Source organism: Haliotis asinina, chromosome 4 (assembly GCF_037392515.1).
Source record: "Haliotis asinina isolate JCU_RB_2024 chromosome 4, JCU_Hal_asi_v2, whole genome shotgun sequence".
NCBI classification, from domain to species: Eukaryota; Metazoa; Mollusca; class Gastropoda; order Lepetellida; family Haliotidae; genus Haliotis; species Haliotis asinina.
The window spans coordinates 3,381,419-3,407,880 of NC_090283.1; the positions used below are offsets into that span (position 1 = coordinate 3,381,419).

The 26,462-nt window shown below is 40.4% G+C and overlaps 1 protein-coding gene across 1 annotated transcript; it reads left to right on the top strand.

Moving 5' to 3' along the window:
* The first annotated feature begins 168 nt into the window (after nt 1–168).
* LOC137281202 (DNA replication licensing factor mcm7-like) lies at nt 169–25,037 on the top strand. Its single transcript, XM_067812324.1, has 17 exons — nt 169–367; nt 740–819; nt 2,060–2,224; nt 2,574–2,704; nt 3,048–3,228; nt 3,543–3,680; nt 10,117–10,221; nt 11,030–11,107; nt 19,524–19,605; nt 19,901–20,032; nt 20,207–20,290; nt 20,891–21,102; nt 21,354–21,535; nt 21,642–21,725; nt 22,419–22,587; nt 23,458–23,567; nt 24,423–25,037. The coding sequence occupies exons 1-17, from the start codon at nt 337–339 to the stop codon at nt 24,628–24,630; spliced, it is 2,172 nt and encodes a 723-aa protein (XP_067668425.1). The 5' UTR covers nt 169–336; the 3' UTR covers nt 24,631–25,037.
* Nucleotides 25,038–26,462: the final 1,425 nt, after the last annotated feature.

Genomic DNA, 26,462 nt, shown 5'->3' on the forward strand with positions numbered 1-26,462 from the left:
GTATCGATCATTGAGGGTAACTCTAATGTCTCACTTCATATTTTAATATGAATCAATGTCACAGTCAATATATTGGATTATATATATCCAACACTATGAAATAAGTCTAAGTTTCATAAAAAAATATTAATTAACAAACAAAACCGGTTGCATCCTATTTAGATCCGGATTGAACAAACTTGAACCCGGTTGGTTGACTAATGCTGTTAAAAGGAAACAGCCAATCAGATAGTACAACTGTTGTTGACAGGTGCTCTCTTCCGTTCACGTGGTCAATATTTCCCGCCGTTTTGGAAAGTACTTTGTTGATGGTGAGAAGGTTAGGAAGGCTTGGAAATGGCACCCAGAGATTATGCTGCGGAAAAAGGTATGTTTTCAATATTTTGTCTGTCATACTATTTCATTTTTGAAGATCGTTGGTGGTGAATACCTTTTGTGAATTGCAATTTGCCTGAAAAGGAAAATTGTTAACTAGTGACCATGGCCTGTCCGTCCCATAGGCATGTGATCACTTTCTGATATATAACACAAATTTCGTTCGTTGCATCAATTGCTTCGTGCATGAAATACACATTTATCATCATGGGGCCATCATTATTATCGTCGCTAATAGGAACCATGATTTTGAGATTAAAGAGGGGGATCCCGAAATTGTACGTAACAGAATGTTAAAGGGGAAATGTCATGAAGCTTGGTATGGTATGATCAATGTCGAGCTAACTTTGCCATTTAATTGCAGACAAAATATCAACATTCCTCAAGGAGTTCTATCAAGATGGCGATAAGAGAGGAAAGGATTTTGTATATGCACAGCAGTTGGTAGGTACAATCCGATGGATTTTTGTTTTTTCAAATCCCATGCACAATTATTTGTTAAATCAATTTTTCATGTCTACGTTAGAGGTTTTGAATGCATATTAGTAGACTAGGCTTTGCCAGAATAATGACGCGGAATACTGACCATGTGACTTGGTGTGTAATCATGTCTGATGTTCTTGATTTCTTTACAACGAAAGACCAGGGTGTAATCGACTAATGGCTTGATGTTGCTTGGAGTATGAACCGTGATTTCATGCTCTGACTCTTTCTAACACCGAAATAAGTTGGTGGTAACTCCACAATGTACAGTATAATTACACTTGCTTCGCTCAGATTTTGTTGCATTTACAAATCTTGACATGCATTAGTAGAAAGCAGTGTTAACGAATGGTGTTTCATAGTAATGGGACATTGGGTCCTTTAAGCTTCAGATGTCTGTCTGACCCACTGAAAATTCACAGGACCCACAGAATAAAATTAAACACACATTTTCAGATTTAACATTTCTCATTATTGGCATTGAAATTATTAAGATTATATAATGACAAACATTATAAACCTAAATTTATAAACAGTGAACAAGTGTGGCATGCCACAAATAACAACATCAGACACAGTTATTGTGATGTATTCAGTCAGACACTGGGGCCAGCAGGTTGGGAACGTCTGTCTGACCGTTGGCAAATCTGCTGGATTTGTCAGAGGGTCAGACACTATTCGTGAACACTGAGAAAGGAGAGTAGACTGAGCTACTATTTGGACCGGTTAGAGGTGGCATGATGTGAGAGCCCCTGGATTGATGCTTGTGTTAATGTACATCTTGATTATTGCAGTACATAGACACATGGTTAGGAAAGAGATCCACCTAAGACCCTGTCTTTACATAGAATATTTCTTCCCTCCCCGGTGTAATGTTCCAATGCTGAACATGCTGAAACATCTTCATTGTTTTTTACACCTGTTCAAGTTTATTGAGTGTATATTTAGGGTGAGGTGTGCATGTAAGTTTGTAATTTTGGTTTTTGATTGGGGTAGGGTGGGGGTACAGGTGAAACTCTTACCCACGGTTATTGTTACTGGGTAGAAGTCCACCATATGTGCTGTCAAGTAGTGGTTATTGTGTAACATGCTCTACATAACACTGTAACAGTGGATACGGTAGTTGCACATGGCATGTTGACTAATTATTGTGCGAGTCTTTGTGGATGCATTATTGACATTAATGATTTGTTGTGTTCAGGTGAAACTTGCACATAGGGAGCAGGTCAGTCTGGAAATTGATCTTGAACATGTCCGAGAGTATGAGCCTGATCTGGCAGATGCCATTGTGGAAAACGCACGTCGCTATGGCAACCTGTTTGCCGATGCAGTCCAGGAGTTACTGCCTATGTACAAAGAAAGAGATGTAAGTGACAGATGCGGTGTTGACGTTTAGGAATGTGTATTCTTTTATGTTGTGCACACTGATTGTTTGCCAAAATTAAAATTTATGTTGCGCAAGAGAAATCTTTGAACCAGCCTGATAGTCATGATTTGACCAAATAGCATAAGGAGCGGGGGATTTTCTACAGAATTGTACAGATTTTGGTTCATCAAAGAGAGCTTTTCATATATTTTGTTATTCTGTCATGAATATGCATGAATCATTGTCCCCCAGACTAATATCCAGTATGTGTTCCGAAAAATTCATCCTCAACCCCGTTAGTGTCCAAAAGGTGTGATAGTGTATTGAAACCAAATTGTGATGTTTACAGATTGTGAACAAGGACACACTGGATGTTTACATTGAACACCGGATGTTGATGGAACAACGTAGTCACCCTGACGGCCAGGAGGTCACTCGAGACCCCATGAACAGATACCCCCCAGAGCTGATGAGGAGATTGTGAGTTGATATTAATTTGAGATTTGCAGTAGCAGTGCAGTGAAATGTACAGTCCTTCTTGGATTTGCTCTTCTCTGTATCAATTGATGAAGAATGTTATTCTTGGGATGGCGGGCATACGTCATATGTAGTGTTTTAACAGCCATAGCCATGTTGCAGTTACCCCTTGAGACCAGAACACTTGGTTGAAACAGTAGATGTAATCATTTCTGCTGAATTAAAGAGTTTGAACTGGCTTTATTTATTGGCAATTCTGTAAGCTCTACTGACAATAGTTAACGCCAGGTGATTTGTTTAAAACCTTGGTTTTGGTGCAGACGTTATATATGTGATGTTGTTTCAGTGAAGTGTACTTCAAGGCGCAGGGAGATCAAAAGCATTCCGCAATCCGCGAAGTCAAGGCCGAACACATCGGAAAGCTGGTATGTGTTAAGGGAATCGTGACCCGGGCGACAGAGGTTAAGCCAATGATGACAGTCGCCACCTACACCTGTGACACATGTGGCAATGAAACGTACCAGCCGGTAAGTACTCCTGAGTTGTGCTGGATTATGATTTCTGTCACTGAGGTGATTCAAGTTGTTTGATGGCAATAAGATGTCAGGTTGTTACTGTGTGGTGTCATTGAACACTGTTGACATTAGCGCTCGTGCTATTGACCATACATTCACAAGGCCTAGGAAGTATTTCCATGTTCTGACCAGTGATGTTGCAGACAAGAAGACAAGATCATTGAGAAATGTTTTTATTCCCAAGACCTAGAAAGGATAAGGGTGGCTTGTTTTTAAATTTGCTCTTTAAGATCTGATAACAAGACCGTGTGTTTGTGATGTTACAGATCAACTCGCCATCGTTCATGCCGCTACTGATGTGCCCCAGTCAGGACTGTACTGTGAATCGGTCTGGAGGGAGGCTGTACCTTCAGACTCGTGGATCCAAGTTTGCCAAGTTCCAGGAAATAAAAATCCAAGAACATGTAAGATTACATTTGAATTTCATCTGAGTGCTTACACTGAAACTAATTTTTTGTACCATGTTCCTGAAAAATTAGCACTTCTGACATTCGTAATGTTGAGTATCACAGGTGTTTGTGTGCAACAGGTTAACTTGTCTTAATTGTTTCAAGAGTAGGTAGCCTGTACTTTGTAGATGGGGCACCCGTGGCGAGCCACCTCCTCGTGGTGGGTGCTGGGTAACGCCAAGAGCTCGCCGACATCCCCGTAGTGGACCCGGGGGGATATTTGGTCCACCAACCCGTTTGCCGTGGGTTGCAGCCCTGTGTCGGCGGAGGAGGGGATCCTGGTGGTTGAGAGTAATAGGAACTTGCAACCGTGTTCCTGTTGCTCAATACACCACTTCGGCCCTGACTTCGCCTAGACGGGTGGTCGAATAGGCCCGGTTCGACCAATCGGCTGGTCATGCCAAGCCCTGTGCATGGAGCATTATTATATTTATCAATGCACATATATCATTTGGAATCGTTGTAAATTTGGACTTGGCTTTATAATCTAAAACATGTTGAATTTGAAGTATGTTGTTCTGTAATTTGCCTAGAGTCCTATGCCAGAAGGCGGTGGCTCATGGGCCAATCTGGTAGAATTATTAATCTCTTAATTCTTCTGCTGGAGTATATCATCCGGGTATCCTTGGTGCTGCAAGCTGGAGGCCCGCTTGCTTTAGCACTGTCCTTGTGATACTCCGTGGTGGGTGGGGAGCTCGGATGATGAATCATATGACACCAATCATGGCTTATGAAATACCCCCCAAAAAAACCAAACGTCCACTTGAAATTGATCCCGTTGATACTTCTCATAGACCGTCTCTATCGATTGAGTATTGGCCACGTTTCCTCGTTATTGAGACTCCGGACAAGACACCATTGAAGTTGAACCCTTTCGCAGTATCTAAGGGCATTCAAGGCATTGCTGGGGATGTCAAAAACATTAGACGCTTGCGTTCGGGTGCATTGCTAATAGAGTGTGGCAAGAAACAGCAGACAACCAATCTGATGAACATTGAATCTTTTGTGGGCATTCCGGTCACGGTCTCTGCTCACAAGACCTTGAACACAAGTAAAGGTATCGTCAGAGATCGTGATCGGTTGTTTGCTGACATGTCCGAGCTTGATATAGCATGCGAAATGAAGGATCAAGGTGTGCTGTATGTGAAGCGCTTTTCCACCCGAAAAAACAATGAAACAATCCAAACAAATACCTATCTGTTTTCTTTTTCATTGCCAAATGCTCCCAAATCAGTAAAGGCGGGTTACTGCAATATCCAAGTTGAAACCTACATCCCCAACCCGCTCAGGTGTTTTAAATGTCAGAAATATGGACACGGTGTATCTACCTGCACATTGTCTGTTGTGTGTGCTCACTGTGGTGAGAAGACACACACAACAGAAGATTGTGACAGTGACTTTAAAAAATGCACTAACTGCTCTGGCGACCATTCATCTTCGTCAAAACAGTGTCCAATATGGAAAGAGCAAATGGCGATTAACAAAATAAAGTTCACCCAAAATATCTCTTTTTCTGAGGCAAAGAAACTGGTGAAGAGATCTGACCTTCTAGAAAGTTATGCTACAGTAGCAAAATCATCATCTGAATTCAGCCCTAAAATAACAAAATCATCCACAGGATGCCAAACTACCTTGACTTGGGTCAGTTCCGACTCCCCACAGGTTTTATACCCTGCTATATCATCCCAGACTGAGGAATCACTTCCTACTACATCAAAGTCCTCTGATCATAAGTCATCTTCACAGTCACGCTCTGAGTCTCATTCAACAGCTGATAGACAACAAATTGTTAAAACTAAACCCAAACCTAAGTCAGATGCTTCAAAACAACAAAGTGGCAGAGCTCCTAAGGGGTCACAAAATAAAATTCAATTGTTTAATAAATATGGGTCTCTTGAAGATATGGACGTTTCTGAAAACGTCCATTCTAGGGCACATAGCTTGTCGCCCTCCAAAAGAGTGCGGGGTAGATCCCCAAAAAATCCCCCCAAAAGATAGTTTATTCCAATAATATTGTACAATGGAACTGCAGAGGTTTGAGGACTAATTTACATGAATTACAGCTATTAGTCCAAGATTTCACACCTTCAGCGTTATGTCTCCAAGAGACATATTTAAAACAAACAGATGCATTTGACCTTCGCCATTTTAATGCATATCATTGTTTTTCACCTCTGGGTGATAGGGCCACTGGCGGATCATCCATTCTAGTCAAACAAAATGTTATTCAAAGCCCTGTTTCACTTAATACTAATATGCAGGCTGTTGCAGTGAGAATTATTTTACATGTAGCGTTTACGCTATGCTCTCTTTATATTTCACCATCTTCGGCTTTTGCCAAAACCGATCTTCAAGCTCTATATGATCAGCTCCCAAAGCCCTGTATTATAATGGGAGATTTAAATGGCCACAACCCACTCTGGGGTAGTGTAAATACAAACACTAGAGGTAAATTGTTGGAGGACTTTTGTTCTGACAATGATTTATGTATTTATAATGATGGTTCCAACACATATTTACACCCTGGTACAGGGACTTATTCTGCTCTCGACTTGTCACTTACAAATTCAGAACTATTAAATGAATTTGAATGGTCAGTCCACGATGACCTCTGTGGAAGTGACCATTTTCCTACTATACTAAAATCTGTAACTCCATCTGATGTTCCTCCATCATCAAGGCGGAATTTTACAAAGGCTAACTGGACTTTATATGAAACACTGTGTGCTGAAAAACTTAAACCCGAACTTTTTATTGACGTTCCTGATGCTATTAAATGTTTTACTGATGAACTGAATTCCATAGCTGATGAGTGTATACCAAATTCCTCTGTAGTTCCACACATAAGAAAACCATGGTTCAACGATGAGTGCAAACAAGCTAGGAAGGCAAGGAAAAAGGCAGAACATTATTTCCGTCGCCATCCTATGGTACATAATTTAAATAAATTTAAAATTTTAAATGCTAAAGCGCGGCGTACTTTTAAACAAAACAAACGCCAATCTTGGCAAAATTATGTATCCAAAATAAATTCTCGGACACCCATGTCCAAGGTATGGAACATGATCCAGAAAATCAAAGGTAAAGGTACTAAATCTACTGTCCATCATCTCAAACATGGAGATCAATTGCTTACTGATAAATCAGATATTGCTAATAAACTAGGTGAAACCCTTGCTAAACACTCTTCCTCTTCAAATTATGTACCAAAATTCCAGCAATATCAAAAACAACAAGAAAAGAAAACTATTAATTTCAATTCTGATAATGGGGAAGATTATAATGAAACGTTTTCTATTCATGAACTCCATACTGCTCTTGATCAAGCTCATGACACTGCTACTGGAGCTGATAACATACATTATCAACTCCTGAAGCACCTACCAGAATCCTGCCTAGAAACTCTTCTCAATATTTTTGATGATATTTGGACATCGGGTAACTTTCCTCCCTCATGGCGTGACGCCATAGTAGTACCCATACCTAAACCTGGACGTGATCATACGGATCCATCCAATTATCGTCCGATTTCATTAACTAGCTGTGTTTGCAAGACCATGGAACGCATGATAAACAATCGACTAGTTTGGTACTTGGAAACAAATAACCTTATAACTGATATACAGTGTGGTTTCCGTAAAAACAGAAGTACTGTCGATCACTTAGTGCGTTTAGAATCATTTGTTAAAAATGCACTAATTAATAAACAACATACTGTGTCTATCTTTTTTGATCTAGAAAAAGCATATGACACAACCTGGAAATATGGTATTTTAAGAGACCTACATGACTACGGCTTGCGAGGTCGTTTACCTCAATTTATAGCAAATTTTTTAAAGGACAGACAGTTTCAAGTTCGAGTGGGTTCTACCCTGTCTGATCATTACAATCAGGATCAGGGTGTTCCACAAGGCAGTATTTTGTCTGTCACACTTTTTAGCATAAAGATAAACAGTTTATCAAAAGTTTTAAACGATTCAATTGATGGATCGTTATTTGTGGATGATTTTAATATTTCTTGTCGTGGGAAAAATATGCATACTATTGAACGACAACTGCAGTTGTGTTTAAACAAAATAAATAAATGGTGTCTTGAAAACGGCTTTAAATTTTCTAAATCCAAAACTAACTGTATACATTTTTGCAGAAAATATAAACCACATAAGGACCCTGAACTATCTCTAGATGGCACTCCCATCAAAGTTGTAAAGGAGGCCAAGTTCTTGGGCCTAATCTTTGACTCCCATTTAACATTTCTGCCTCATATCAAGTCCCTTAAAACTAAATGCTTGAAGGCTCTTGACTTGTTGAAAGTTGTTTCCAACACAAAGTGGGGAGGAGATCAAGCAACCCTCTTACACCTGTATCGATCACTCATACGTTCGAAACTCGATTATGGTTCCATCGTATATGGTGGAGCCTGCAACAGCAACCTTAAACTTCTTGATTCTGTCCACCATCAAGGCTTAAGACTTTGCCTTGGGTATTTCAGAACTTCACCTATTGATAGTCTCTACGTTGAGGCCGATGAACCATCTCTTACTCAACGTCGTATAAAATTGTCTTTACAATACACTACTAAATTATATTCTGATGAACCTAACCCTGCCTATAACTGTGTGTTCAATCCCCTTTATGAAGATTTGTATAACAAAAAGTCTTCTCTTGTTCCACCTCTTGGGCACAGAATTAAACCATTTATTTCTTCTGCTGGTATTGAGCTGGAAAGTATATCGCCTTCCCGTCTTCTTTCTTCTCCTCCTTGGCAGTTGGTTAGGCCACAAGTTGACCTAACATTAACATTTTTTAAAAAATCCGAAACAAATGACTTACAATATAAACAAGAATATCATCAATTAAAGCATAAATATAGCAATTACAAACCTTTATTTACAGATGGGTCCAAGGACGGTGGCGCAGTGGCTTGTGCCACTGTCATTGGATCCAGAACAATATCTTCTAGATTACCAGATAATAGTTCTATTTTTACAGCTGAAGCTAACGCCATATTAACAGCTCTCAAATATATTCAAAGACACCCGAAATGTAAACAATATATAATCTATTCCGATTCTCTTTCTTGCCTTCAGGCTATTAAAAATATTTCTTGCAAACATCCACTTTTAATAGAAATTATTGAATTGTATAATGATCTTGCTACTGGCCAATACGACATCGTCTTTTGTTGGTTACCCAGCCATGTAGGCATTTCTGGTAACACACTGGCTGACCTTGCTGCTAAAGCAGCACTCAACAAATCTGTGACACCACTTCTTATTCCTTATAGTGATTACAAAGCCACCATTAGATCTTATATCCGTGATCTGATGCAAAAGAAGTGGGACACCCAAGTGGGTATCAATAAATTACATGAGACAAAACCTTACATTGGTTATACCCACTTGGGTTGTCAGTCCAGATTTGAAGAGGTTATTTTGCGACGATGTCGTGTTGGCCACACTAGATACACTCATGCGTACCTGTTAAAAGGTGAAGATCCTCCATTTTGTATCCCTTGTGATGAGAGAGTCACGGTCAAGCATATTCTGCTTGACTGTGTTGAATTCTCCATCACAAGGGATAAGTATTTTACAGTTAAAACAATTAAGGATCTTTTTACCAGCGTTAATTCTCATTTAATTATAGGTTTTTTAAAAGAAATTGATTTTTTGGTTGAATTTTGAATAATATGTTTCTGTAAATAGATGTATTTTAATGACTGGTAGTTTGAATTAGTAACTTGAATTGTTGGTGGCTGTACCCTCAAAGGGGGTTGAAGTATTGTAAAATTATTGTCCTCCTGAGAGGGTACGCAAGTCCACAAACATGCAAAGTAAATTCTAAATTTCCACGTTTTTAATGGTAGTATAAGTGTATTTTTATTGTATGGCTAGATTTCCGAAATTGCTGATGGCTGAGGGGATGATGTAAATCCAACTAGGGTCCATGCAGGTAGCAAAAGTACTGTAAGTCCCCATGGTCCCTAGAATGGTGATCTACCTTCAGTTGTTGGCAATCTATAGCCCGGTTTTATATTGTATTGTCCTCTATAGATAAATTGTTTTAGGCATAGCTACTAGTTTTACATTCATTTCTGTGATGTTCTAGTTTTTTACTATCCTTCGTCGACTGATTGTTATAATACTCATATATTCCATTTTAATGTTCCGTTCCCGTCACGATATGGCTGAAATATTGCCGATGTGACATTAAATTTTAACTCACTCACTCACTCACTCACTTTGTAGATGGCTAATTATTTTACCTGCACTGCTTAAACTTGTCTCTGGTATTTGAACTCATGTTGCTGATGGCTTGTCACACATGATGATGATGATGATGATGATGATGATGATGATGATGATAGCACCTTGTTGTGATGTTGTTTCAGAGTGACCAAGTCCCTGTGGGCAACATTCCCCGGAGTATGACCATCTTCTGTCGGGGAGAGACCACCCGCTTGGCCCAGCCTGGGGACCACGTCAGCGTCACTGGTGTATCCTTTGTCAGAGACGTGCATGCTGCTGGCACGCTGTAGTCAATATGTGTTCTTAAATCCGGAAGAGTTACGTGCACTCTAGTCATGATTCAAGGAATGTGAAGTGATTTTACCATAAGGTTGCCTTGAAATGTTTTCACCTGATATTTGTCCCTGTTCTCCAGCATCAGTCAAAATTGAGATAACAGGAATCTAGGGGACACGGAAATGTGCTCCACTACACACAAATATTTATAGAATTTACAGAAGAAATATATGTATTGTATCCTAGTCAAAGCTCCGGATAATTTTTCAAGCAAATGGGTATTTACTCCCATGGCTGTTTACGTATGAGTAATTGCATTTTTCGATGAGTAACTAGCATTTTGTTTAGTGCCACTATTAAAACAATTTAGTACTTTTACACAGACCTTCTTATTATCATTGGGTACTTAACTCTTCTAAATATATAAGTATGAATGCAGCTCAATAGACTAAAGGTTTTAGTAATTATCATATTGCCAAACCTTTGGCAGTCATTCTGGTTAGTTCTACATTATAGCACTCGGTTTTTGATTATATGCCTCAGTTTTGGAAAATAATAGCATAAAGCATGTCAGTTAAGCCACGCAAGGGTATCTCCAATTCCTTCAAAAGCATGGTCTCGTGTGTCATTAATGTACAAGGTTTATCTGAACAGACAGTTACGAAAGTATAGGGGTTGCCAGATGCAACTTTCTATCTCTTAATGTTTCCAGGAGGATTTCTTGAAATGCCTAAGTTTGTCATATGTGGTGATCACTTCTATAGTCTTTAACTTTGTTAGATATTTCTGCCAATGGTGAAGACTGGATTTGGCCAAGTACAGCAGGGCCTACTGTCAGAGACATACATGGAGACACATGTAAGTAACAGTCATGTCAGTGTACACACTTATGTGTTGAGATATGACTCCCAGTGATAAGTTCAGATTTAAATGGGGCTGTTATCAGTCCGAGACGTAACGTGTACGCGAGACGGCCTATCGTCTCTTGTCCGCGAGACGGTGCGCTCCGCGGTACTAACTGAAGCGCTTCCCTCTAATTAATTCAATCACCGTGGAACCACCTCGATTGGGTGCGAACACGATGCAGGGTAATTAAAGCGTCCCGTAAAATCCCCAAGGGTGGTGGGGTACTTGACAGTCGTGAATGAACAGGTTTTTCGATCTCGGATGCCACGCTTTCGTCATTTGCACTGAACAGATTACAACCTGCAGAATACAAGTTGTTTGTCCGACAAAATATTTACAATCATCCTAGGTTGATGCATACTTGGCCTCTGTATTTTCGATTTTTTCGGCATGTGAAGACATCGGGAAAGCAGAATACCACGCCCAAGGTCGGCTGTTTACACATGCCAATTACACAAAAATCAACTCATCGCTCATGAAAAGGTGATTTATTTCATTTGAATGTATTACTGGTGGAAATGTCAACGTATTCATCTTGCAGAAAGTGACAGAGTATTTTGAAACTAATACGACCCCTACCGCATCTTGCATGAATCAAAACTTTGCAAATTACGTCAAAAGTAATCCTGCGAAAACTATTAAATCATTTGCATATTTTTCGGAAGTGACGTACGTCCATTGTGTAACTCCACACAGCACACTGAAAAAAGGGACTCGCGGTGCCAGCCAAAGCTGACATCTCGTACTGATCAAAATTAGTGTTATACTAAAGTACCTGCTTCGATATTTCATTACAGCTCATGGTGTTGACATGTGGATATCGTATCTTCCAGAGTACATATCAGTTTATGCCAGCATTAGCCGTGCATGCTGTTTTACAGAACATACAGTCCCTGTAAACGTGCGCGACTGTTTCAGCCAATCAAATGAAGCGTGAACGCCTCGTATGTGAGGTGTTATCCGAACGAAGTGAGCATGCAGTTTCATCGGTATACACACTATTTTGTAAACACATCTGAAAAAATGTTATTGATGTATGAAAATTAGGCTATGATGCATATCTCTCTGAATATCTGCACGGGTATGAATCTGCAATACTTCATTGCCAAGACGATTACAGCAAACAGATTTGTAGTCTTAGCTAGTGTTCACCATTGGAACCGAACCAAATGCAAACGTTTCTGAACCTCTTGAAAGAGAAATGATGTTTCTTTTAAGACCATCGTAAATAAATGTGCATTGGGTAAAATGACAGAAGTTGGGAAGAAAACAAACTAATTAGACAGTAACTGTTAAAAGGTTTCTGGTGAGCCGCTCAAGCGGCTCACTGATCTCGTGTTTGCTTATTGCAAGTTGAGGATGGTGTTCCTCTGTACGGTCCAGCTTGCGAATGATGACTTGAAAGTGTTGATCATGAAAATGCATATAAGTAACGTGAACCTAATTTATGCCTTCGGAAATTGACATGATTTGATAAAGGCATTTAAAAAAAGAAATCACACTTTGTGACATAATTTCGAAATGAAAAAAGTACGAAAATACAAATTTAAATAAGGAAACTTAACGCCCCCTGCAGGTTGTAATATCTTTCGCCCCCTCTTTCGATCAAACTCCATATGACTCCATACATTACGCATTCGGTAAGCTCATGTTAACTCTACAAATCATCATTTTCTGAAGAATTGTGTATCATGTCGGCGATTTGCGTAACATCCCTCATCCTGGAAGACATCATTCCTCCATCCCCTTCAGTGTGCACAGTATATTCAGGTAAGAATGTGTTGTTTCACTTACCCTGTACACATACAGGCAACTTCAATTAGATCGAATACATACGTATTTGCATACATACCTTTTCTACAACAAAACTAACAACACACATTACCAGATCTACTTCAGGTAAAAACTGGGACTTTCTTGTTTACACATATTCTATGTATATGCTTGAAACAGAAAAGGTTTTCGTTCCTGGAAGACAGCATGGCCGTGGAAGACAACCAGCCCCGTGTATAATCCTGCATGCTGCGTTGGACTGGGAACGGCCAAATGCCCGTTTCCGCCAGGAGTCAGCAGAATGAGGGAACACCCACATTCCTGAGAACATTGCATTATTTGTTATAAAAACGAAAATGTATGAAGCTTTCACTGAATGTTTTAGATGTATGCAGTGTTTACGAATGGTGTTTCACAGTAACAGGACATTGGATCCTGTAAGTTTCAGATGTCTGTCTGACCCAGTGAAAATTCACAGGACCCACAGAAAAAAAGTTAAACACACATTTCAGATTTAACATTTCTCATTATTGGCTTTGAAATTATTAACATTATATAATGACAAACATTATAAACATAAATTTAGAAACAGTGAACAAGTATTACATGCCACAAATAACAACTTCAGACAAAAGTTATTGTGACATATTCAGTCAGGCACTGGGGCCAGCAGGTTGGGGACTTTTGTCTGACCGTTGGCAAATCTGCCAGATTTGTCAGAGGGTCAGACACTATTTGTGAACACTGTGTATGTAGTACAGCTATGGTTATGAAACACAGGTACATATTTCAAATACATCAGTGCGGCAAATTGTGCTTGTCTTGGTTCATCTTTTTGGCCGAATGCAACACAATTAACTTTCATTTGGATTACGCAATTTATTGTATCACACACGTGACACTGGAGTGAAGACTGGGCCGAACGCGGCCAGGCATAGTTAATGACTGTAGTTGGGTATCACTGAATATACAGGTGGAGACAGGCAACAGGTGTAATGCAGTACAGCACGTTACTTCAGGGTGTGTACATCTAATGAGTTTGCAGACAGTTTACACGGCTATCTGGTGGACACGGGGGGCGATTGTGCAATTTCCTGTTTACGGTGCCTTTGTCGTTCGAGGTATATTTTATGATAGCTTGAAAACACACAATTAAATGCTAATTATGTGTATTCCGTTTCCTGTTTGTGTTTGATAATCTGTGAAAGGCCATAGAAATGTTTATTTTGTGGTGACAAATATTCAAGTCGCATGGAGGTGGGCAAAATAGCGTTTTCTTACTTCATTCCGATTGAACTGATCACGTGATAACGATCTCTCACGTGATAATGAGATGACATATTTATGAGGAAGAAAGGAATAAAATTGTTCCAGATGATTACAAACTCAAATATTGTCCATAGCATTACTGATCGACGACTTATAAACAGATTTTTATTGCTTAATGTTATAATGTTTTTCAAAGTGTTCTGTTTTGGTATGAAGGAGTTATTCTTGTACTGATTATCTTCGAAGAGTACTTGAAAGTGCTGTGCGTCGTTGTCAACACTATCATCGGCTTTCCTATCTTTTACTTTGGTAGATGGTTTAAACAGTATTCATAGATAAAAACAATACATTCAAAGTCAACACAGAAATATATATTTTATGTATATGCGTGAAATAGGAAGGGTTTTCCTTCCTGGACGACAGCATGGACAGGGGAAGACAACCAGACCCAGCTACAGTCCAGCATGAATGAAGAAATATGTGTATACCAGGGAGTTTTGCATTATTTGTCATAATTACGTAACCTTTCACTGAATGTTTTATATGTATTTAGTATAACTATGGAAATAGTTATATATTCTCGGACACAGGTGCATGTTCAAAATTCTTCAGTACGGCGAATTGTATTTGTCCCGACAGAATGAAACACAAATAAATTTCACACAGATTATGCAATATCACACACGACACTGTTTTCCAGCAATGATTAAGCCGGAATGAAGAGGATGCAGTCAGGCATACTTTATGACTGCAGTTGATTAGCCCTGAATATACAGGTAGGAGACTGGATACCCATTTATTGGGTTTGGAGACAGCATATTTGCAGACAGTTGACACGGCTGTCTTGTGGACACTGCCAGCCACTGTGCAGTTTCCTGCTTACGATGCTTTTATCGTCCGTGGTAAACTTAAAAACGCGCAATTAAATGCTAACTATTTTGTTTGGTGTTGTTAAGCTGGTAAAAGACAGAGTCATGTTTATTCAGTTGTGACAAAAATTCAGTTGATATGTAGGTGAGCAAAATCTGCTCAGGGAAGTGGCATCTTCCGTGTGGAACAGGGATGGCTCGACTGATTTTATTGCTGTAGTTGACTAATAATACAGCTTTGAAACAATGTCAGTCTAAGTAAACTCAGTCTCAATGTTATTCCTTAAACTCCACCACTGAGTTTAACAAAACCTAGCAGAAGGTCGCATCAGGCAACCTTTGAGCCACCTATGACCGTCCAATCAATAGCGACACGGTTATATAGATTTATCCAATCAGACAACGGCTACTACTTGAAGGCACAGATCTCTCCACAAACAACAATCCGCGGAAAATACAGATATTTGACCTGCGATATATATATGCTTTGGGGTTTCTGTTCACATGGTGACCATTGGCTAATATTTCTGCAAGATGAGATCCCTTGAATATTGCCAAAACACTGTTTTCGGAGACAGTTAACTCTGTTGTCATGGTTGTAATGTGTGCCGTGTGAATCACCCAGAAGCGATCACACGCTAAATTTATCGTAACTACTCGCCTCTTTCCGTAACCTGCAATCCGGCTTTCCGGAATGACCCGAGTAGTTACGAATGACGCTAAATAACATTCGGAATTTTTCGGGTACGAACCTTTTCGAGATAAAAAGTTCAAAAGGTGTGTGCGAATGTCCACTTTCGCGATTTGGAAAGCTGTGTTCTGATTGGTCAGTCCCAAAGGTTACCTGACGCGACCCCCCATAAGGTTTTGTTAGACTCAGTAATGGAGCGTAAGGCAAAGTACTGAGGCTAAGTTTACTTAGACTGGAAACAATATATATGAATACATAAATCTCCGTCTAAATAACTCTTTTTTTATCACATTCACGTCATCTGTTTAAAAGTGGAGAAATCGCATTTCTATAATATTACGTGTTGATGACAATGACATAAAACTTAAGGAAATGAGTTGTAATTCCTGCATGCAGTGTGTTCAAGAATACATTTTGCTTAAACTATTAAAGATCATGCAGTCCTCCGAAGTTACTTACCACTTGGTGCGAGTGAACATATTGAGCACCGGGTCTGCTCCCGTGGCAAAAGGCGTCTCTCGTAACGATCTTGTGGGTAAGGTTTGAGTGTCTGACGAGCAGTGGGAGGAAAGTAGATGTGTTTCAACGCGATGCCACACCTATGTGCGTTCGTGTACTTGAACAAGTACTTGTATGGTGTAAATCTGCATTGAATATGCTTTCAGAACATGTTAAGTTATTGTTTCTATGAAACTGGCACATATGTGAAAATCGTCGTCAAAAACCGACTACTTTTGCCTCTCGAGCGTCTGTTGATGTTGTGAGGGCGGTGTTTGTGTCTGTGGCCAGTAGCAGGAAAGTAGATGTGCTTCATCGCGATTGTACACCTATGTGCATTCGTGTACACGAACAAGTACTTATATGAGGTAAATCTGCATGGAACAAGCTTTCAGAAAATATAAAGATCATGTTTGTGTGAAATGTGCACATAGGTGAAAATTGTCGTCAAAGGCTGACTACTTTTGTTCGTGCTTCTGGGAAGCGTCTCTCGTACGCGTAACGAAATTGTGAGGACGCTGTGTGTGTCTGTGACGAGCGGTGGGTGGAAAGTAGATGTGTTTCATCGCGATTGTACACCTATGTGCATTCGTGTGCACGAACAAGTACTTATACGAGGTAAATCTGCATGGAACAAGCTTTCAGAAAATATAAACATCATGTTTGTGTGAAATGTGCACATAGGTGAAAATTGTCGTCAAAAACTGACTACTTTTGTTCGTGCTTCTGGGTAGCGTCTCTCGTACGCGTAACGAAATTGTGAGGACGCTGTGTGTGTCTGTGACGAGCGGTGGGTGGAAAGTAGATGTGTTTCATCGCGAGTGTACACCTATGTGCATTCGTGTACACGAACAAGTACTTATACGAGGTAAATCTGCATGGAATAAGCTTTCAGAAAATATAAAGATCATGTTTGTGTGAAATGTGCACATAGGTGAAAATTGTCGTCAAAGGCTGACTACTTTTGTTCGTGCTTCTGGGAAGCGTCTCTCGTACGCGTAACGAAATTGTGAGGACGCTGTGTGTGTCTGTGACGAGCGGTGGGTGGAAAGTAAATGTGTTTCATCGCGAGTGTACACCTATGTGCATTTGTGTACACGAACAAGTACTTATACGAGGTAAATCTGCATGGAATAAGCTTTCAGAAAATATAAAGATCATGTTTGTGTGAAATGTGCACATAGGTGAAAATTGCCGTCAAAAACTGACTACTTTTGTTCGTGCTTCTGGGTAGCGTCTCTCGTACGCGTAACAAAATTGTGAGGACGCTGTGTGTGTCTGTGACGAGCGGTGGGTAGAAAGTAGATGTGTTTCATCGCGCTTGTACACCTATGTGCATTCGTGTACACGAACAAGTACTTATACGAGGTAAATCTGCATGGAATACGCTTTCAGAAAATATAAAGATCATGTTTGTGTGAAATGTGCACATAGGTGAAAATTGTCGTCAAAGGCTGACTACTTTTGTTCGTGCTTCTGGGAAGCGTCTCTCGTACGCGTAACGAAATTGTGAGGACGCTGTGTGTGTCTGTGACGAGCGGTGGGTGGAAAGTAGATGTGTTTCATCGCGAGTGTACACCTATGTGCATTCGTGTACACGAACAAGTACTTATACGAGGTAAATCTGCATGGAACAAGCTTTCAGAAAATATAAACATCATGTTTGTGTGAAATGTGCACATAGGTGAAAATTGTCGTCAAAGGCTGACTACTTTTGTTCGTGCTTCTGGGAAGCGTCTCTCGTACGCGTAACGAAATTGTGAGGACGCTGTGTGTGTCTGTGACGAGCGGTGGGTGGAAAGTAGATGTGTTTCATCGCGAGTGTACACCTATGTGCATTCGTGTACACGAACAAGTACTTATACGAGGTAAATCTGCATGGAACAAGCTTTCAGAAAATATAAACATCATGTTTGTGTGAAATGTGCACATAGGTGAAAATTGTCGTCAAAAACTGACTACTTTTGTTCGTGCTTCTGGGTAGCGTCTCTCGTACGCGTAACGAAATTGTGAGGCCGTTTGTGTGTCTGTGACGAGCGGTGGGTGGAAAGTAGATGTGTTTCAACACGATGATACACCTATGTGCGTTAATGTACACGAACAAGTACATGTACGAGGTAAATCTGCGTTGAATAAGCTTTCAGAAAATATGAAAATCTTGTTTATGTGAAGTGTACACATAGGTGAAAATTGTCGTCTGAAGTCTAATATCTACTGGTATGGCAGCTAACATAAAACGTAAAACTGGTTTTACATCGGTAGAAGTGACCCCCACTCTTAATCGTGTTTTCCAACGATTATACTTCCAACAAAAGAGTAGTCCGTATGAAAAAATGTTATTCGTGATTTTGTTTAAATTTATTATACCCCTTTGATGTAACGCAAGAAATATCGCCATGTACATTACGCACGCTTCTCACAGTCTCAGACTCAAGACGGATGTTTTGACTGGGCAATTTAGTCAGGCATCAGTTACCTCCCATTAATGACACGCTAACCCGGTCACTTCTACGCGAGACGATTCGCGCGGTTTCGGAGAAAGTAAACATGTTTCAACACAATAACAAACAGGTGTGCGTTGGTGTGCATCGAAAGCTGCATATATATTATGAATCTACGATAAATGAGCTTTCAGAAAATACTAAATGTAAGTTTCTGAAAATTATGCACATAGGTGAAATTCGCTGTTGAATATCGCCAATTTTTGCTCAAATTTTGCACATTTTTGTCATTTTTTGACAATTTAATTTCCTCTTTTTATGTTTTCATTCACGTCATCCAATACCTTGACCATCTGTCAATGACTGTAGCAAATTTTGTTTAATTATTTTCACAAATAACAATTTTAGATATGTTTTTGTGTGACATGCAGAATTTCTCTCTCTGTGATCAGGGAGTCACGCGTATGAGTGACCCCCTCTCAGGTAGTCACTTGTACGCGTAACGGGAGACCGTCTCGCGTACACGTTACGTCCTCTACTGGTTATAATATTATGTGCATGATACCTGCCCTGTCTGTTTGGGTGTATACACTCAGAGCTACCCTAACCTCTATGATAAATGGTTGTGACATTTGATAATCATAAACGTTCTCCATCATACGGTACTAAATCCAAACAGGAGGTGCAGTTCCCAACTTGAAATCACATGACAAATTGTCAAGTTGGTAACTTTTTCTGAAACGACCTACTTGTTACCCTCAATTGAAGGTGTATTGCAGGTATCAAGTTCACAGTGCTAAGTTTTGTAAGATCATTTTTCTCTGCAGCGGATTATCAAGATGAACAAGACTGAGGACGACGAGCTTGATGCACAGGAGCTGAGCGAGGAAGAGCTGAAGCAGCTGGCAGGTAGAGACCACCACGTTTATGTTCCTGGACATTTTATCTGTTGCTTGAAGGAAGTCAAAACATGTAGTCGATTGATGACGCGAGCCATCGTATGGTGACTATTGGTGGGAACAGTGCTGGTTCTGTCACACTGTTCAGCTGTTTGGTGTACATGTCATGTTTCCCTGTTTGGCTTCAGCCAAAACATACTGGCGTCTAACGATTACAAAGTAACATCATGAGATTGTGACTAAAACTTGTGTATGGCATTGCAATTTCTGACAACCCAGTGCTGACCATATTGTGTTTCATTCAGAGGATGACTTCTATGACAAGCTGGCCAGCAGCATCGCGCCCGAGATCTACGGGCACGAGGATGTGAAGAAGGCGTTGTTGCTGCTGCTGGTGGGGGGAGTGGACCAGTCTCCCAAGGGCATGAAGATAAGGGGTAAAGCAATATTGAGCATATTTTTCATATAAGATGGCATATCACAAAATAAGCAACAAAACTAGACTTGAGCATCAGTGTAGTAGCATTTCAGAAGCACAAGTTGCTGTAGTAGTTGACAGTTTTCATTGTACACCATGTTGCTGCGTTCTTACACTCTGGCGTCTGTTGCAGGAAACATCAACATATGCCTGATGGGTGACCCTGGTGTGGCCAAGTCACAGCTTCTGTCCTACATTGACAGACTTGCCCCTAGAAGTATGTACACCCCAGTATCTGTCTTTTTATGTTCTTAAGGTGTAAATACAGCTGGTTTTCTGTGATTAATAAATCCAGACATGATTCAAATAGGACAAATTGTATGGATAACAACTTCTTTATTGCGTGATTGTGACGTTACGGTACAGATTCTTGTACCGTTGTCAAGCAGGAATGATACATAAAATCCAGAACTTATATATATACATATACACACACACACACACACACACACACACTAATGAAAACAATGGGATAACCTAGTATACAAAGAAAACACAATTGATAACCGGAGCAACATAATGCCATAATTGGAGAAACAAAGCTGGAGAAACCAGTAGTAGACAAAGGATAGTGAATGGAAGCCAGACATGTACAAATAAACATCTCATCCTCCTTCATTGTAACCCCCCTTTATTTGTACATGTCTGGCTTCAAAGGAATGGAAACATTTGGCCCATGAAAGTGTGAAGAAATTGTTGTACTCTGTCGTCTACCGCTGTAATAGTGAAAACACAACTCAGGCTCTGACAGGTCTCCTAGAGGGTGGCAAAATAATCAATGACGGAACAGTGGTTGTAACTTTAATTTTGGTTTCAGGTCAGTACACGACAGGGCGAGGCTCATCTGGTGTTGGTCTGACGGCAGCCGTGATGAAGGACCCCTTGACAGGAGAGATGACACTGGAGGGCGGGGCACTTGTCTTGGCTGACCAAGGTGTGTGCTGTATAGACGAGTTTGACAAGATGATGGACGCTGACAGAACAGCTATCCATGAGGTCATGGAACAGCAGACCATCTCCATCGCCAAGGTAACTCTTCTAACCAGTTGCTACCTGCACCTGTCATTGGATTGAATCCCAGAATCTTGGGTTGATAATTCGATTCCCATGAGGGTACAATGTGTGAAGCCCATTTCTGGTGTCCCCCACAATGATACTGTTGAAATGTGGCTAAGATTAGGGTAAAACCCATGTTGATAATGTGTCTGTAACCATAGCACAGAGACGCTAGTTGTTAGGTGTTATTCAAACTGGTCATTAAAGTCTCTGTTCTTCTACAGGCGGGGATCATGACAAGTCTGAATGCCCGTGTGTCAATATTGGCAGCAGCCAACCCTGCCTACGGCCGATACAACCCCAAGAAGACCGTGGAGCAGAACATCCAGCTCCCAGCAGCTCTCTTGTCCAGATTTGACCTACTCTGGCTGATCCAGGACAAGGCTGACCGAGAAAATGATCTCAGGTGAGACAACCTAGAGAAACTCTTACGGCTGTGTCTTGACTGGTTATTGTATGATACTCCTCCAGACACAGGAAGCAGTTCTATAATGAAATGATCTCTGTTTCAGATTGGCCCAGCATATCACCTATGTCCACCAGCACAGCGTGCACCCACCATGTCAGTTCACACCTCTTGACATGAAGCTGATGAGGTAAATTGGGAAAGATTCATATACACATACGGTCAGAAATTTTGTTAAAGAAATATGGATAACATAGGAGGAAGCACATCCTCAATGTCTTGACGGTATATGTGTTGATAAGTCACCACTATACCCTGAATACTTTTGCGTGCAACTTCATTACCTCCCTTTGCTGGCTCAGACTGTAGCCAATCAGCTAAGCTGCAGTTGCGACAGAGCTTGCCAGTGTCAACAAAGATAGCGCTTGCAGCTATGAAGGTTTGTTCTCAGGTTTTGGGGCTAAATCATGCAGTCAAACTGATAGGTCTGAAACATCGTGAAAAGTATATGTAAGAAGTACAGCTTTCAGAAAACCTCGACATAGTTTGTCCTGCCAAGGTTAATTGGTTTCATAATTTAAGATGCAAAAATGAGTTGTGTTTGGTTCTCAACTTCCCAGCGTAGACACTTCATGATAAAAAGCCAGCTAAGGGAGGTAATAAAATCATCACTGTAGATGTATCCAGGGTATGGCGGAGATTCATTTGGACAGAGAGAGCATGACTGCCAAGCATCTAGACAATAAGCCTTCAACTGTTGTGTCCATATAAATACTTACTATTTGTTTTGTTAAATATTGAGAAAATTAGTTCAAGTAAGTTTTTGTTGGTGTAATTATTATGGGTGTTGTGTATAGTCAGGTCATGTGTATGTTTTATGTAGACGGTACATCGCTCTCTGCAAGAAGAAGAACCCTGCTGTGCCCGAGGGTCTGGCGGAGTTCATCACCGGTGCCTACGTGGAGATGAGGAAGGAGGCTCGTAACAACAAAGACATGACCTTCACTAGCGCCAGGACCCTCCTCGCCATTCTCCGCCTCTCTACAGCTCTGGTAAGGCTTCCCTTGTGATTGTACTGTTATCTGAGCACCAGTATCCAAGTGAAAGCACTCGGATACTGAGAGTTTGATGCTATGTATCGGTATGTGTGGAGAACATTGGTGTGTAGGCATACTGTTGGAACATGGCTGTAAGGGACACCTACATTATTCATTATTTTACCTGGTACATAAATGTTGTTTTCTTACTGAGAGCTCGTCCTCATCCATAATTTTCAATGTACCCAGCTGGCAAGCGAGTAACATTTCTCTGTACTCTGCTAGGAATATCAACCTCATTGTGGTACTTCATGGTAGTAGTTCTATTTCTCGAATAATACTGAATCACACATGATGTATGGAAATTACTGATGTTTTGCAAATACAAATCAATTGCAGGGAGATAACTCTCTATTCTGATTGTTGTCTGCAAAATTTTGTGATGGCTACGTAAAGATTTGTACCAGTTCTGCAAACAGTTCAAAATTAAAATTGAGGTGATCAGTAACATAAATACATTGTTCACTGGTCCTCGGGGTACATAAACCCATGTTCTCCTTGTGACCATCTTATAGCATATGCCTCCTGTAATACCGAAGCTACAGTAGGTCTTCCTGCAGTAACCTGATCTAGATAGGCCTGATGGTTCTAAATTATCATCAGCTTCACTGGTATTACGTTCAGATGAAAGCTTCACAGTGCAAAGCTGTCATGTTTTGTGTTTTTACACATACCATGACAGCACGTTACACATACCATGACAGCACCCATTGATTTTACATCAAAACACACTTCAAGGGTAGATATAAAGCCAATAACTGAATCAAGCATCGTATGTGTTTTCCCACTTTGTTCTGGATCTGACGTCCTGTGTTATACTGGCAGGCTCGTCTCCGACTGGCGGACACAGTGGAGAAGGAGGATGTGAATGAGGCCATGCGCTTGATGGAGATGTGTCGGGACTCACTCAATCCACACCATGACATGCACACCAGGTGAGTGACAGCTCGGAGGAGCACATGTTCTGCGTTACACGTCAAACATCACTAGATATGTCCCATGATAGTCCTGTCAAACTGTTCAGAATCAACATGGCATATTTGATGTCCTTGACAGGATAATGAACTAGGTCACATTTTGTACAGGTCAGAGGTTTTACTTACATAAACAGTTGAGGAAGTTTCCTTCATCTGAGTTATGTAGTATTCCCACACTATCTTGACAGCAGATAGATAAATGTAGTCACGGATTGAGATAGGGAACACTTGAAAGTACAAATGGGCTTTTTCCATTTCTTTTTTTTTTTTCTTTCTTTCTTTCTTTTCTTTCGATTGCAAGTGATGTATAGTATTGAGTGAAGTAAGTTAAGGAACTCATATTTTGATGTGTTCCCTTATTCATTTTGATAAGAATATTTCAAATAGCCATGTGTCTCCTAACAACTGGAAATCCTCAGTTGACCCAGTTTCTGTTATAAAAAAAATAACTTGTGTATTGTAAACAAATTACATTGTGTAAACAAGGGAAACAATTCAGATGAAAACACTGCTTGTATTTAAGCAGTTACCGTTCTATCCATTCTGTCAGATCTTATCTTGTTAATATAAATAGCACAGTGAAAGATTAAGATGTACAAATATGGACGCATTCATTGATTTTTAGTACCCCATTTTAATAGTTGTTAAGACATTGTAGGTTTGGGAAAGATTTAGTGATGTCTTTCTTCACATTTCAGTTTGGAAGATTCTGAGTTATTATAGTGTGGCCAAACAGTCTTGATAAAGTTTTGGTATTTGTCACTGATGTGAAATCGTGGCTTCAAGAATACTAAATGTAAATTATTTCTTCAGGGTACAAAACGTGACTGACCAGATCTTCGCTGTCATCCGTGAGATGGCCCCAGCTAAGGGCGTGAAGTCAGTGAAAGTGAGTGACATCCTGGAACAGTGTACCTCAAAGGGATTCAAGCCTGACCAGGTCGATGCCTGTATTGACGAGTACGAGGAGCTGAATGTGTGGCAGGTCAACAACGCTAGGTCAAGACTGACCTTTGTGTAGGACCAGATAGTGATAGAAACAGTCACAGATGACTTGGTTGTCGAGTCGCTCGTGAGGAACACAGAGTATTTTCATGGACATCTGAAGGATTCATCACTGCCATCTAGGAAATGTAAGATGGTCATGACATCCTCTAGCACTGGGATGTACAGTTTATCTGTCATTCTCATGCACACTCTTACAATGTTTCTGCTATTTTAATGTAACTTAAGACTTGTATTTTAACTGTAGTCTTGATGGGGTGCTCGTGTGTCGAGTGCTGTGTACATATTATCATCTCACTGTATATATCATCTGATAACTCATGTCTCCATCTTGTCACAAAACAACTCCAGTAAGTGGAGACCAGTTTTGAAATGTACAATTTTGTAAATTCATTCTGTCTGAAATAAATTCATTTCATTTCATGAGTTGCCCTGTGTTAGGTGAGATTTGTGTGTGTCAGTAGCAAGTGGGCAGTTGTAGATTGTTTGTGCCATATTGCTTATAATATGTGATTAGAGAGTGGCAGTGTTTGGTCATCTGGAAGATGTCTGGTTGAAGGGAGTTGAGATCGTGTTGCTGATGCTCTGTTATTACGAACATCAACTGATGCCGCAGGTGCCCATGTCTCCACCATGTGTCTGTACCACACCGACCTGGTACCCATGTCTCCACCATGTGTCTGTACCACACCGACCTGGTACCCATGTCTCCACCATGTGTCTGCACCACACCTACCTGGTACCCATGTCTCCACCATGTGTCTGCACCACACCGACCTGGTACCCATGTCTCCACCATGTGTCTGTACCACACCGACCTGCTACCCATGTCTCCACCATGTGTCTGTACCACACCGACCTGCTACCCATGTCTCCACCATGTGTCCGTACCACACTGACCTGGTACCCATGTCTCCACCATGTGTCTGTACCACACCAACCTGGTACCCATGTCTCCACCATGTGTCTGTACCACACCTACCTGGTACCCATGTCTCCACCATGTGTCTGTACTACACCCGCTTTCTACCCATCTGACCAATATGTGTCTGTACTACACCTACCTGCTACCCATGTCACCACCATGTCTTTACTATAGCTGTATTCTGCCCATCTTAGCACCATGTGTCTGTGCTGCACCTTCCTGCTACCCAATTTACAGAAACAAAGTTCAGAATGATAAAAAATAAAATATACTTAAAAAGATCCCTGTGTGTCGCTGAAATCCAAATTTGTTGGAAGATGAACATTTAAGCCCAGACTTCATTGGAAAGATCTTTTTTTTTATGTACCTGAATAACAATTATTTCGTATCAATAGAAAATGTATGCCTCATGCTGACACAGTGGTCTACCTTGTATCTGACAACTCGCCACAGCCGTGTGGAACACTTCGTCGTTGTCTTCACTTAGCCACTGGTAGGAACACAGTGAGAGTGGAGTCTGTGATTTTTACGACGGAGACTGCGATATGTCTCAGTCTTTGTGGTGTTAGCATCAGCAAGGGAAATGTAAGGTTCTGTAAATGGCCTGTATGCTTACAAAATCACTATTACTTACATCAGGTTTCCATCAGTAAGAAATAAATATGACGTTCTGAACGCTACTGATAATCGTGTAATCCCATTGTCACGAAATTAATCCTTTTTTTTATAAATAATCGTATTTTGTTACAAATGACTCACTAAAGAAGTGTAAATAAAGCTAAGCAAAGTGTAGCAATTAATGTCTCACCTTTCATCATAAAACGTGAGAAGAAAAACCCGCGCATAGAAATTTCCATGAACTTGTCTAATGTCACAGAAACTTTGTGAATACAAAATTCACACATTAATTGTTGCAGGTAATT

What these genes read in the sequence shown, in the direction of transcription:
- LOC137281202 (XM_067812324.1), top strand. Translation starts at nt 337, where the DNA reads ATGGCACCCAGAGATTATGCTGCGGAAAAAG. An exon ending in AAATAAAAATCCAAGAACAT is followed by an intron (nt 3,681 to 10,116) that starts GTAAGATTACAT and finishes ATGTTGTTTCAG; the next exon opens with AGTGACCAAGTCCCTGTGGG. An exon ending in AGACCATCTCCATCGCCAAG is followed by an intron (nt 21,103 to 21,353) that starts GTAACTCTTCTA and finishes GTTCTTCTACAG; the next exon opens with GCGGGGATCATGACAAGTCT.